Consider the following 15,013-nt stretch of genomic DNA (forward strand, 5'->3'; position numbering starts at 1 on the left):
TCTCTAAGAGTTAGCACATTTTCCTTTTTCAAATTATTCAAACTCTGTCATGTTGGTTGTTGATCATTGCTAGACAGCCATTTTCAAGTCTTGCCATAGTTTTTCAAGCTGATTTAAGTCAAAACTGTAAGTAGGCCACTCAGGAACATTCAATGTCGTCTTGGTATGAGTATATTTGGCCTTGTGTTTAAGGCATTTGTCTTGCTGAAAGATTAATTTGTCTTCCATTGTCTGTTGGAAAGCAGATTGAACCAGGTTTTGCTCTAGGAATTTGTCTGTGCTTAGCTCTATTCTGTTTCTTTTATTCTAAAAAAACTTCCTAGAACTTGCTGATTACAAGCATACCCATAACATGATGCAGCCATCACCATGCTTGAAAATATGAAGAATGGTACTCATTGATGTGTTGTGTTGGATTTGTCCCAAACATAACGCTTTATATTCAGGACAAAGTAAATTTCTTTGCCACAATCTTTGCAGTTTTACTTTAGTGCCTTGTTGCAAACAGGATGTAAGTTTTGGAATATTTTTATTCTGTAGAGGCTTACTTCTTTTCACTCTGTCATTTAGGCTAGTATTGTGGAGTAACTACAATGTTGTTGATCCATTTTCAGTTTTCGCCTATCACAGCCCTTAAACTATTTAACTGTTTTAAAGTCACCATTGGCCTCATGGTGAAATCCCTGAGCGGTTTCCTTCTTCTCCGGCAACTGAGTTAGGCGTCCTTCCTATCTTTGTAGTGACTAGGTGTATTGACATACCATCCAAAATGTAATGATTAATTTCACCATGCTCAAATTAATATTCAGTGTCTACGTTTTAGTTTTTACCCATCTACCTCTCTCGTCTTTGTGGTTAAAACCTTTTGAAATTCTCTACTCGACTGAGGGATCTTACAGATAATTGCATGTGTGGGGTACATAGATGAGGTAGTCATTAAAAAAGTCATGTTAAGCACTATTGCAAACATAATGAGTCCATGAAACTTATTAAGTGACTTGCTAAGCACATTTTTCCTCCTGAACATATTTAGGGCACAACAAAATGGTTGAATACCTATTTACACAAGGCATTTCAGCTTTTCATGTTTTATTCATTTGTAAAAATTTGTACAAACATAATTCCACTTTGACATTATGGCGGTAACACAAGAAAATGTGGAAAAAGTCAAGGGGTGTAAATACTCTGAAGGCACTATATATATGGGTTAATGGGAAAGTCAAGCCCAGTGGGTAAAGAGAGAAAAGTCATGCTAAACAAGATGACAGGGAAAGGGTCTTATCTCATAAACAATTATGCACATACTGTATCTCTCATTGTTTTAATATTGTGTTTACTCATAAAACAAACACCAATGTTTTTACAAATGTTCACACTATAAGAATATCAATATATACACATAACCTACATCTTCACAATTGAATCAAAGGACATATACATCAGCTGTTTTCATTATGCATCAAGTTGCTTCCCTTTTCATACATGAAATGTCCATATGTCTATCAGTTTGACCAGTATCTGTAAAATCTAGTGAATACTGCAGTATCTATAAATAACCATCTGTATATTTACTTGGCAGTTTGTTTAAAAAATGGTGGCAACTTCAGATATGGTTGCCACTGTAGTAATATCTTGGTTGTGCTCCTGAATTTCAGCAAGTCCGGCAGCAGATTGTCTCGTTTGATGGGCGAAGTAAGAGGGGAGTGTACCTGTGTGATGAGAGAACGTCTGCATGGTGTTTCTTGCTTTGGGAATGCTGGTGCTGTAGCCAAAGTCTTTCCAGGAGTGGGGATAGGCATGGGGATTGTTGTAGACCGGTGCTTGGGAAAAGCCAATTGTGTATGCATTGTCTAGTGGGGCCTGGAAGCTTTGGGTTGGTATTACACAGTAAGTGCCTTGACAATCCACAGCGAGGGTGTTAGCGGCGTGGAAGGAACCTGAAATGGAACACACACGCATACCGAATTACATTCCAAGCCCAAGGAGTAAAGAATGATAGTGACAGAGTCATTCATTCTTGCCGTGCTACATAGCCAGGTGGGTTTTACACTGGTGGTGGAAGGGGTGAGTAAATCCCCACACAATGTAATCCGCTGCAGTTTGAGTGCTATAGAAATGCCAACTGTTATCTTCATCATTCTGCTATGAGGAACTCTAAAATCTCAGTATGAAATTGTGACTGTAGTAAACTCACTTTTGGCCCAGGGCTGGAAGGTGCTGAGGTTCCTCTTGCCTCCATCCCCACTGATGTCAGAGTCACTGTCATTGAAGTCACTGTCTCCCTTGCCACTGTCCTTTACGCTCTGCTGGTCAATGCCACTGCGAATAGAATCAAACATTAGCCACTGCACCGCTGTATCTGATTATTGATGTGTGCTTTTTCCCCCCTCTTATGAAGCCTTCCACCACGCAGCCCCTCTCTCCGGACAACAACTGCAATAACGTGTACAGATACAGGATCTTAATTTGAGCCAGTTTAATACAGCAGGAAAATTTTCCTGCAACAACAGGAAACGTGAATTATAATGTGGATTATAATTAATGACATGACGATGATATAACTTGGATCGATATGTTCTTCTGTCCTGCACCTGATTAGTTGGATGTGCATATTTTTTATATTTTTTATATTATAATTAATTGATATATTTTTTTGTAGGTGTTGATACATTTCTTGTTAGGGCAAATCAAGTCTGACATTTTAAAGTGGAAATTACACACTTCAGAAGCCTTTTTAAACCTTGAATGCACTATACGTTTGCATGTCCTGCTGAGCAGGAAAATTCTAAGAGTGATTCAATTAAAATCCTACATCTGCTGTATGCATGTGGAATGTTAAGCACCTTCCAGTGTAAATGATTATGGTTATGTAAATGATTTCTCATGTAAAATAATAATTGTGATAAAAGAGCACATCATGCCAAGTAGGATCAATGTGGTGATATTTTTACCTCATTTGCAGGCAGTATTTTTCCCCTTGCCACATAGATGTTGGTAGGAAAGGCTTAGGAGGCAGGAACATCTAAAGAGCAAACACAAGAGAAGAGGATGGGAAATGATTTCAGCTACTTGGATCAGGAGTAGTGCTACACTTGAATGTGTACAGTTGTATTTAAACACAACTGAAACTGAATGAAATATTTCACTCACCTGTGACTCCAAGTCTCCATTTTTCTCCTCATACAGGCTGGACTCATCGAGAGATGAAGAGGTCCTTTCATTGAGGAAACCCCTTGGTCCACCGTACATGTTGGGTTCTGCAGAGTTGAGCCTGGGATGATGCTTGGAGTCAAACAGGACGTGAGACACGTCTCTCTTTGAGTCTTGATCCTTCCCTCCTTGATTCAACTTGCATGTGATAACAACAATCACTATGGCAATCAGCAGCAGAGCACAACCCCCGCCGAGCATTATGATAACTACTACTGAAACATCCAAGCCTGCGTCTTCCTCATCAGTTGAACGTAGTACAATGACAACTTGGTCGTCTGAGAGCTGCGAATCTGTGACAACAAAGCGAATGTTGGCACTGCTGGAAAGGGGGGATCTCCCATTGTCACTCACTGCAATTTTGATTTCCAAAACATTTCCAATCGCAGAGGCCAGCCCCTGTTTTAGAGCTATTTCTCCAGTGTCTTTATTGATTGAAAATAGGTTTGAGTCACCTTGTACGATTCTGAAGCTGAGCTCACCATTCATGCCCTCATCCTCATCCTGGCCCTTGACCCATAGGGCCAGGTACCCCAGTGGTGCATTGACAGGAAGAGGAACTTCAGCAGAGTCATTCAGCATAACAGGAAAGGTGAAATAGGGATAGTTGTCGTTCTGATCAACGACTTTGATTCTGATCATGGATGTGCTTGACAGCTGAGGTGATCCCTTGTCATCAGCCTGGATGGTTAATTCAATCTGTTGGACGGTTTCAAAATCAAAAGATCTCAGACTATACAATGACCCTGACATTGGGTCTATAGACACATAAGTCAAAATGGAGGCCTCACCCACAACATCTGAATCAATTAGTTTGTATGATACTTTGGCATTTTTACCCATGTCAAGGTCACGTGCTACAACAGTAGTTATATATGACCCAGGGATATTATTTTCCAGGACAGAAACTTCATAAATGGATTTACTGAAGAGGGGGGCGTTGTCGTTCTCGTCGGTCACTCTGATGGTATACTGCTTCACTGTTTTGAAAGGTGGTGTTCCGAGGTCTTCAGCCACTACAGTGAGGTTATACTCTGGTATCTTCTCTCTATCTAAAGTGGTGGTTGTTACAATCATAAAAGTGTCCCCGTAGGCCTGTTGCAGCTTGAAATGATCGTGGCCGTGTAGGCTGCTGCGCACGTAACCGTTCGAGCCAGAGTCACTGTCCGAGGTGCTGATCAGCGCAACAAAACTTTCCTCGGCTGCGGCCTCCGTGATGTAAGCTACACCATCACTAGTCGAGGTCATTGGCTTGATAGTGATTTCTGGTGCGTTATCATTTACATCTACAACATCAACAACAACTTTGCAGGTCGATGGAATAGAATTTCTGCCTAAATCGGATGCTTTAATGTTCAATTCATAAGACCTCTGCTTCTCATAATCAACCAATGTTTTTAAAGTCACAGCACCGGAAATTCGGTCTACATTAAAAATGCGCACTGCTTCAGATGACGTGTCTTCTACAAATCCATACACTACCTCGCCATTGATGCCAGCATCTGGGTCAAACGCATGCACTTTCAGCACTTGGTAACCTATGGGTGAATCCTCATGAAGTTCAACTTTTAGTGAGTTGTGCTCAAACGTTGGGCTGTTGTCATTAAAATCCAGCACTTTGATATGAACAGTCATTGATCCGGATCTGGGTGGCTCTCCCCCATCTGTTGCCGTCACTTCAATTGTGTAGGAATCTTCAACCTCTCTGTCCATTGCTTTCACAAGCACAAGTTCAGCATACTTCACTCCATCCTCCCTGCTGCACACATCAACTATGAAATGGCTGGAGGGAGAGATATGGTAACGTTGGATGTAGTTATTGCCGACATCGTGGTCAACAGCGATGTCCAACGGGAATCGTGAGTCCACCTGAACATTCTCGGATATCTCAAGGGTCGTCTCTTTGTGAAGGAAGTGGGGTGAGTTATCATTGATGTCCTTTACCTCGATCTCCACGTGGATGAGCTGAAACTTTTCTTTTGAGAAGGCAACTATGTCGAAGGTGACAAAGCATCGCGGGGACCTTGGGCAGAGATGCTCTCGGTCAATCGTTTCCCCAACTGCTAAAAGTCCATCAATCTCCCTCATTTGAATCACAGACGAATTGGTCTCCTGCATGAAGCGGAAAGATGTTCCAGGGTCCTCTGCTGGGTCTATCTTTAAATCCTGAGACAGATTTCCAATCTCTGTCCCGGGCGCATCCTCTTCATAAGTGTAGTACCTCGTAGTTGTAGACTGAACCGAGTAGAACAGAACAGCAATCACCACGCACTCTCCAACTCCTCGAATCCAGCAGAATCCCATTTTAAAGGTCAATGAAGATGACGAAATAAAACGTAATAAAGAAAACGAGCTGGAAGTAAACTTGTTGTGATGTTGAGCTCGCTTGCCACGACCAACTAGATTGGATACAGTCCAAAGAGAGCATTGACCTATAAACCTTGATTTATGCAAATGAGTTGCCTAATAGACCAATGGCATTCAACTGGCTAGCCAAATGGGGCATGTTTGGTTTCCGGCTGGTGCCAATTACTGCAGCCCCTCTCATTGACTCTGTGCAAATGGTCTTTTTAAATACAATGGTAATGGAATTCTATAATGACAAGGAAAAACAGCCTCACATTGAAGTATACATATTGTCACTTCTTCAATAGACTATTAATCCAGTTTGACTTTTTCTATCTGAACAAATTACTTTCATTCACAGGTTATTTGAGGCTGATGTGTTATTTGAAACTGATATGTTGGTCTGTTTATGAATACAGAAAAACTATAATCACCAACACTGTTGAACAAAAATATACATGTACTATGCATTCACTATAAATACTGTGAATACTTTATTAACCATGTATTAACCATCCAATGATATTATGGCATTTAAGTACTCTTATGTTGTGAATGAATGAACCATGAAAAAATGGTCACCAATTGTAGTATTTAAAGGGAAATTCCATCACTTTTCAACCTCAAATTCTTTATCTCCAGCACCACATCAGTGTCTCCATATGTGAAAATTAAATTTAGTGTTAAAAAGTAACGATGTAACTAAAAGTAAAATCATTTTAAAAACAGTGATTTTCAAACACTATGAGACTCATGGGGATTTGGGGAGAAGGAACATGCCCTCTCCCTGCAGGTTTCGAAAATGTTTTTTTCTTCTTCATGTAATCCTACTTGATTTTGAGCATTTCTTCCTATCGTTTTAACCAGAAGAACATATAAATACACAACGTTCACATATGTAGACACTTGTACGGTGCTGGAGATGAATTCATATGAGGTTCAAAATTGGTCAAATTGTCCTTTACACAACTTTGAAATGACCTTTGCTCAACCTTTTGTGCAGGCTTCGACTACAATTTGGTCAACATGCAAAAGTCACATGGTTACACTAGCCAACAACAGTGCTTGGGGGTGTAGCCTACTGGTACTACTCGAGTGTGTGTGTCCACCAGATGTAAGTTTGACACAAAATAACATGTGTACTAGCTTTTGGCAAACATATGGGTATTTGTGTGTGTTGATTAAAAATACAGTTTTGGGCTTCAAAGGGCTCAGGTCTGACTGACACCTTTCACAAGTTGGAGCTAAATCGGTTTGAGCCTCTGATAGAACAAGCACAGGAAGGCGTTAAAAACGACACACTTAAAAATAGTCACTGGGGCACTAAGCATTTGTTGGTCTACTGACTCTGGTAAAAAAAGAGGTAAAAATAATTTAACATAAGGTAATCCATAATAGAGAATGTGATAGCTTGAGTCTGGTTTTAGCTGTGCCAAGAACAGTGCACCATCAATGAATTATAACTGTCTGGAATTCAATCAAACATGAACCTGCCATTCCAATGATTACAGCAGTGTCTTTGTTCACAAACTGCTGCCCACTCGTACACAAACACTTCTTATTCTGACTTGACATCAATCTAAGAGGTTTTTACAATAACTAAAACCATCAGTAAGTCATTTTATTTTATTTGATGATGGGAAAAATAGATATACTGTGCAAGCACAGCAATGCAGGTTCAATTCAATATTGTTATGTACATATTCTTATTCATTCCTTTACACTTGTATGTATAAAGTAGTTGTTGTGAAATTGTTAGATTGTTAGATATTACTGCATGGCCGGAACTAGAAGCACAAGCATTTCGCTACACTCGCATTAACATCTGCTAACCATGTGTATGTGACAAATAAAATTAGATTTGATTTTAACACTTGTCCAGTGCTGGCCACTGATTGGCTGAATACTTGGGGCGCAGGTGGTTGGAGTTGTCAACAAAGTAGCATGACAGAAATATGATGCCAAGTTTCCGACCTACTGGTTTCTTTGAGATGATATATAAGGCGATATGTGCAGTTGAACAACAGCATAAATACACCTATTTCACGTTTGCATGAAAAAAACGAATGGCCACTACTGCAGATGCTGCCACTACTTTGAACAGATTATATTATACTATTTAGAACAAGTAGCCGGCTCATGAACAAATGGGTGCAACAAGCATGCAGATGCAATAAGTGAAAACACATGATCTAATCTGGGGACAGCTAGCTAACAAAATGTCACATATCATGATGCGCTAGCCAGTTAACTTTCATTTTGAAATAACTTCATATTTCAGATGTAGTCAGATATTAGATTAGAAATACTTAAAATTAGCATAAGAGCTAAGTAGCTAGCAAGCTACCAGCTAGCTGTAGCAATCTATCTGCTTATCAAAGGTAAATCAGTGTTTAATTTGGCCAAAACATTTACCAAACAATTTCTCAATGTTTCTAGAAAATGACTGTAGCTGGCTAATTAATTTGATCATGCTTTGTGATACACCTGGTTTTATGCTATTTTAGTCCAAACAATATGTAACCCTGTCACCTACAGTTTAACCTGATGAACAGCATAGGGGGATACAATCAAATTTGCCAGCCACCGTCATGCATTTTTGTCCCACCAGATCCACGATGAGAAGGTCCTAGCTAGTGTATCCCTCTGTCTTTCAACTCTTGTTGCTTGTAGATGTCCGGCTTATCAGGTCCCAGGCTCCCGTGACTATTATGATGATTTATTTACAAATTCATTAGAATTAGCTTTTTGCTTTAGCGCCATCTGTACCTGATAGAGCAGATCTTGTCTCACATGCGGAAATAAGCCGTCTGGCGTGAAAGACTTATTGGGAGGGAGACTAGAGCAGATTCCGAAGTTCTGACTGCATGCACATTTGAGCGCACCAGGACGGTCCATTTACTTTGTGCTGTTATAATTTATGCTATGAAATCCTGAGATTTCATTGGGGCAGTTCACTCTCATAGCAAATAGTTGGCAAAACAATCCAAGCAATGTCCATCTTGAGACGCTGTACACCAGTATACACTTCCTCAAAATAGTCATAATTAATCTAAGATTAACTCAAGAAATCTGTCATTCATTTTAACGTTTTTGTCGAGAAGATCTTAGTGGCTAAATTTGACATCTAACTAAGATGTTTGGTGCAGTATTTCACAAGTACAAAAATGTGGATGAAAACGAGTCATCTCTCGTTGAATGACAACACACATTTCATTGAAGAAACCCTACTGTTGACCAATCACCGACGAGGTGGTGTAGACTTCGGCTACCGAACTTCGGCTTGCCTCGAGAAAAAAGGTTGTGTGTACCTAACTGCTGGAAAAAACCTTGCGAAAGACCAAAACGAACTAAAACGTCACAAAATGTCATCATAATATATGCACAAACTGTTTTGGATGGGAATCATGCCGATGTCTTAACACTCTTATTTCAACAAGTTCATAAAAATGATCCATCAATATTATAACCTGCCTTGTGCAAAGCTTTCCATTATATATATTGATCTATTACTTACATTAAACACACAGTCTTAGTCCAACAGCATCTTCTCCTAAGAGGTACATGCTCTGTTGTGTTTATACTGGCATCAAACCATCACATGGGACTGAACTGGAGCTGCTAAGCCCAGTGCCTGATTCTCCATGATCAAATAATACCCTGAAAGATTGTCAGTAAGCTTCTGAGAAAAGTTAATGCACAGTCTTATCTGTGATTAGTGATGTTGTAGTATTGCGCTGTAGTCCAACTACTGAGGGCTCACACATAGTAACAGAGAGGAGAGGAACGCAATAACAAAAAGGCTGTATTAACTTGCTAATTGAACATATCGAATGTAACAGATTCAAGGGAATTGTTCTCGCACTACCACTGAAGCTATTTCATGAACAGGACAGGAGATATTTTGATGAACATGTGAAGAAATGTATAAATTATATGATAAAGTGGTCCCAATTTATGTTTACTTGTGCAATGTGCAATTGCAAGTTATATCATAGTTCTACAGTATTAATTGAGTGTACAGTGTAAATTAAAGCATGTCTTTTCATTAATAATTAAAGTCCTGAATTATTAATGATAGTCAAAGAAAACATGTTCAGTAAACATATTTGAGATTCAGGAGCATTGGAACAGATTGCAGATGGTGGCTCTCCAGCCAGACTGGGGAGACTAGGAGCCCTTTACCCAGAACTCTCTTTAGCCCCCCAGGCTGGCAGGGTGTGGAAATCCAGGATTTCATGGCTAATGTGAGTCAGTTTGATAGATAATACTAAACAATTAGGCCAAATTAGTTGTTTGTCAGTAATAAGCTTAGGAGTTAATCTTATCAACATGTCACGCACACGTGACATTTCGGGTGGCAAACAGCAAATTCTGTAATCAACCTAATGCTTCATCAAAACCACTCAGAGAACAATTAGTTTCTTCTTATAAAATCTAAACAAGGAAACTGGTGTCTGAATAATACTTTCAGTCATTGTTGAAAGACCCTATTTTTACCTTGCAATTCTTTCAAAATACACATCATTCGCTCTGAGTATAGTAATAAAGAAAATACTGCAGGGTCATGTTTTTTCAGTCTGCGTTATTGTTATTGTGACCCAATGTAGCACGACACCAGACCGTGGCGTAAGTGCAATAGTCTCATCACTAATGATGCATAGCTAGCCTAGGAGTGATACTTGTTTGCCACTTAAGACTGGTGATTAAGGCAGATCACAGCTTGATTAGGACCTGTGTGGTGACAGTAAGAGCATTAGAGCATATTAATGGGATAGGCCATATGCTCTAGACTGGGGAGATTTTAATTAAAGGTAAGAATAATGTTAATCTTCTTCTTGGCAGGCCATAACACAATAATCATAGTAGCAATTGTTTAGGAACGCTCTCTCTAATAACATGCCTTTTATACTGATACTAATATGGACCATTTGAGGACAGTTTGGGCCCCAAAGAGCAAACCTCTTGTCGTCCTCCACCGTGTAACATGTTTTTGTTTTGCAATGTCCAAACAGCCAAGATGGCGTGGCACAGGATCAGGCTTTTGGTGACACTGTAGACTTTAGTCCTGTAGCATATGTCACTGGGAGCAAATGTCCCACAACAGAGCATAAAGAACAACCTTTTGGATAGCATTCATGTCAGCTACGTGTCATGCTATAATGGTGTCCTTGCCAGGGCAAGGTGATGTAGAGCTACTACTACATCATATAAAATGAGACATGCTTAACATTTTCAGGTTTCCCTGCCGTGCTGGTTTGGTTTGGTTAAAAATGAATAAAACAATGTTTTTATATTATGCTTGTCTGTATTTGAGATTATGCACATTATACTGACATGACAGTATGCAAAATGACATGTTCTCAGTTCGCTGATTTGTATGAAATACGATTCTGTGGGGACTGTTTATTTAAATAAAATTTAAAAAATCACACAAAAAATATTAATTTGTACGATTTGAAATAGGAACATACATTACTCTATATTACTGATTATTCTGATTATGTTGATATATAATATATTATATACAGTCAGTTAATTCATTAATCTCAAATTATTCCAATGGCTTAAAACAGGCCAAGCCATCTCATCAGTTTCTTCATTTTACTTGTCACCTCAAGTGGTATATTAAGTGGGGGATAGGCATGTCACTCTTCGGGCAATGGGGGGTCAAATGTTATGTGCAAATGCCATGTTTAATGTAAGCCATTTGGGCTGTCTGAAAGCCAGATAAAGCTTATCCCTCAGCCAGCTCAGGGTGTTGTAGCCTCACAGTCAGTGGGACAAATGGGCGGGTGTGAGGGAGCAACAGATGTGGAGGTGCCAGAAGATCAGACTGGCTAGTGGTCCCTGTGGCCTTAGCACGTCCTGTGGCGTGAGACAGGGCCCACATAGCCCCAAAACACACATCATCCCTGCCACCCTCAAACACATTAGGACTGGCCAAATGATTTAGCTCATCATATTTTCTCTGTAGCTTGGTTCCTCGCAGTAAATACGTAAGTTAGCTGGAATGGAAGAATCTACTTTGTTATTTGCACACAATGTTTATATTTGTAAAACAAAGATCAATTATAGTAATAAAATGCATAACGTACAAGTATGGAGTTATTGTATGATTTAGTGAAAAATGAACGAGTCTATTAGGGCTCAATATCTCAGTAATTGGATGTCTACGGATTGTAGTTTGAAACAAATGCCACACATTAATTTGGATGCAAACATGTTTCTAGGATTTTCTTCATGTTTGCCACAGAAGGCTCCATCTTTTAATGCATTTAGAGAGACACAATTTGTTGTTCAAATCCTCTGAAAACAAAGACAGATCAAAATAAAAATGAGAATTCTAGAATAAATCACACTTGGCAGAATTGATTGTACACATACCACTCCACCCCCTTCTCGACCTCATCCCATTGTAAAACTTGTACATTCTTCTTCAAAGAATGATTCTAGTCATAATTAGATTTAACCCAGTTCTTAGTATTTTGTTGCTTTGGGAAATGATGTTCATTTAGATGACTGAAATGTGAATCTTCTTTGTTGAAAGGGCATTGATTCATACCACAGATTCAATCGTCAACTCAGACACATCCACAATAATGGCTGTGTAATTGCGATGAGCAAGTAATCACTGTCAAATATTATAACATTGTATTATCCATCACTAGTTTATTTCCAGACACATGATTGTAGTACAAGTAATCCACAAAAACAAACTCTAAATTGTGGGCATTCACAAGAGGAGCAATGGTGTCAGAATCCTAAGGCCAGTATTTACAATCCAGGGAGAGAGCGCCATCTCCAGGTCACATGTCTCCCTGCTGCTGCATAGCCATTCTAGCTTAAGACATCCAATGACATGCTTAGAGGGAGAGAAAATACTCCCAGTAACCCCCCACACACACACACACACAACCCGCCCCGCCCCCTTTCTAAAGTATAAATATCACGCAGCCTCTGATCAATATCCGGCCTGGCTAATGAATCATAAACAAGTGTGTGACGCACCTGTCTCAAAGTACATCTTCTCCTGGCAGATCATAGCAACACCAACCACAAGCTAATTAAAACGAGAGAGATAGGATTTTGTTTGGAGCCCCTGAACCTCAAAAGCATGTGATAAGCAGTCAAGTCTATTTGATAAACGTTGTGAGTGTGACGCATGGGGCCCTAGCCGTGTTGCCTTTCACTCCGTGTTGGTAGAGCTCTGTGCTGAATGTTGCAATCCAATTAGGTTCACCACTTTACATTTCATGGTTCACATTGAATTTCACCACCTCAAGGTACATGGCTGAGAACCTTGGGAAATCAGAGGTACACAGTACATATGTGTTTCTTTTTTACTCTCAATGATATTCCGTGGAATATATTTTGATCATTGTTCAGTACATATTCTACATGACAGATGACTATTCTAATTCCATTTTAATTAGGATTTTCCACATTTCCAAACTCGCATGGTCAGCTTGTATAAATCCTAGTCAAATTCCAAATTTCTATATTGCAATGTGTTGTATCTGAAGCTACAATGTTTATTTTTAACATTTCTATTCCGTGTCAGTTACCATATCAGGCAGGGTAAATCACCATTTGTTTGGCAGTCCAGGCTGTGAATACATTTGATTCTTTGTGAGATGCTTTTATTATTCAACGTAAGAGTTTCAGTATAGCACGTGAGTGGGACTGTGTGTCGGCATGTGTGTATGTGTGTGTGTGTGTATGCATGCTAATTTGGATCTTTCAAGGACCAGCAATTCTTCTCCTTCCCACTGAATATATTCCATAGCTAGATATTACTTTCCTAAAAATGTTGTCTCTACTTGAAGCAATTTCCTGCTTAGTGTTATCTGATACTGGTGAATAGCTTCTCATTGGCAGGGCCACATGACACTCTGGCTGGGTAGGACTTGGCTCTGAGCCCCCTCCCTGGCTCTTCACCAATCCAGAGTCTGCCTGGGCCTGACAGTCCCTGTCGGACTGGCCACCGGGAGTGGACTCCTGGGCCAACTGGCCACTGAGGGCTGTAATCAGTCCCTTTGACATATTTGGCACAAGGCTTGGGATTTGTAAAAACAACCTAGCGTCACGCCAGGAGATGGCAACATTGAGATGAGAGTTCTACACTGGAAACATGTATACTACCTTGTTATTACAGTTTTTCTCAATTGCTAAAACACTAAAACCCATTGGCTGAACAAAGTTCTCAGTTGCCTGGACTCATTTAGCTTATTGTGCAGTCTGTTGTCAATACCTTCAACCATTTCACATGGTAAAACACCATTTGGAGATCTCACTTAGTCTTTTCAGCAAAACTCTAAACACATTCTCATTCTCAAAACACATTCTGCACTCTAATGCACATGTCATCCATACTGGTAAACACAAGTGGCAACAATCAAATACAAATAGAGAACATATGTCATTGATTGAACACAACCACTCAAAATTGATTTAACCTGTTTCAAATGATGCGACACAACCAATATAAGCCAGTTCAGAAAGCAAACAGGTTGTTGAAGGTGGGAAGGAGAAAGTCTGAGAATGGATACTGTAGTACAGTGCATTGTAGGCTGTATACTGTACAATGGATGAATTGTATGGCCCTGAACATTGTGCTTTCCATTTATTAACAGTACTGACTGCTCAATAGATTTTGACTGGTTGCAGGTTCATATCAACAAAGAACAAGAATTACAGTATCACAGAGACAAAGGACAAGTTTGTGAGATGCAGGGTACAGTACTGTAAAAATAGGGGTACAAGGAGGAGGAAGAACAAAAAACAAAATTGCAAAGAGCAAAGCAGAGTAGTAATTTCTGATCAATTTTGAGCTACTATGATAGAACATGTTTTTGTTCATCAAAGGACAATGACGGAAAAATATGATTTAAAAAATAAAAATGTACTTCTCCCTGAGAATTGTATGTTTTGAGCAATGTGTTTTCTATTTTTCGGTGTATTGTTTACTGACTGCTTGAGAGTGTATATCATTTTTATCACTTTGTTTATGATTTGAGAGCAGTGTTTGATTTTGAACACAGGTAAAACTGTTTTGAGGCGAATGTTTCATTTTGCAAGAGGAGTCAGAGTTTATGTAAATAGTGCTTGAAGATGAGGTTTTGTGTTTAATGTTTTCAGGAAATGGAGCAAGGTTTCAGAAATTGTGTTTTAGCAATTGAGAAAAACTGTAAGGGCTTGAAGTCTTGTTGTGAGAAAGGAGAGGTTGGACTCAGGTTTTATGAAAATAGAGGTATGACACAAGAAATAGACCCATTGCAGAAAACATATTGCAGTATATGTTGCAGAATCATTCTTGATAATGACAATGTTAATTTCCTGGAATGTATTTATTTTACTGACCAAATAAGCCCCCTAAAGATGTTTCCATTGTAATTTGTTTGGGTACTGTGCAGGAGGTTAGCATTTTTTTGTCATGAATCTTGTTCTGGAGGCA

At 39.4% G+C, this 15,013-nt stretch overlaps 1 protein-coding gene across 1 annotated transcript; it reads right to left on the reverse strand.

The window, feature by feature from the left end:
- Positions 1-1,128: 1,128 nt before the first annotated feature.
- On the reverse strand, positions 1,129-5,596 carry LOC115130835 (protocadherin-8-like). Its single transcript, XM_029662350.2, has 4 exons — positions 3,151-5,596; positions 2,952-3,022; positions 2,195-2,319; positions 1,129-1,937 (listed from the first exon to the last, which is right to left on the reverse strand). Exons 1-4 carry the CDS (start codon positions 5,512-5,514, stop codon positions 1,585-1,587), a joined length of 2,913 nt encoding a protein of 970 aa, XP_029518210.1. The 5' UTR covers positions 5,515-5,596; the 3' UTR covers positions 1,129-1,584.
- Positions 5,597-15,013: the final 9,417 nt, after the last annotated feature.

This window comes from Oncorhynchus nerka, linkage group LG1 (genome assembly GCF_034236695.1).
Source record: "Oncorhynchus nerka isolate Pitt River linkage group LG1, Oner_Uvic_2.0, whole genome shotgun sequence".
In the NCBI taxonomy this organism is placed as follows: Eukaryota; Metazoa; Chordata; class Actinopteri; order Salmoniformes; family Salmonidae; genus Oncorhynchus; species Oncorhynchus nerka.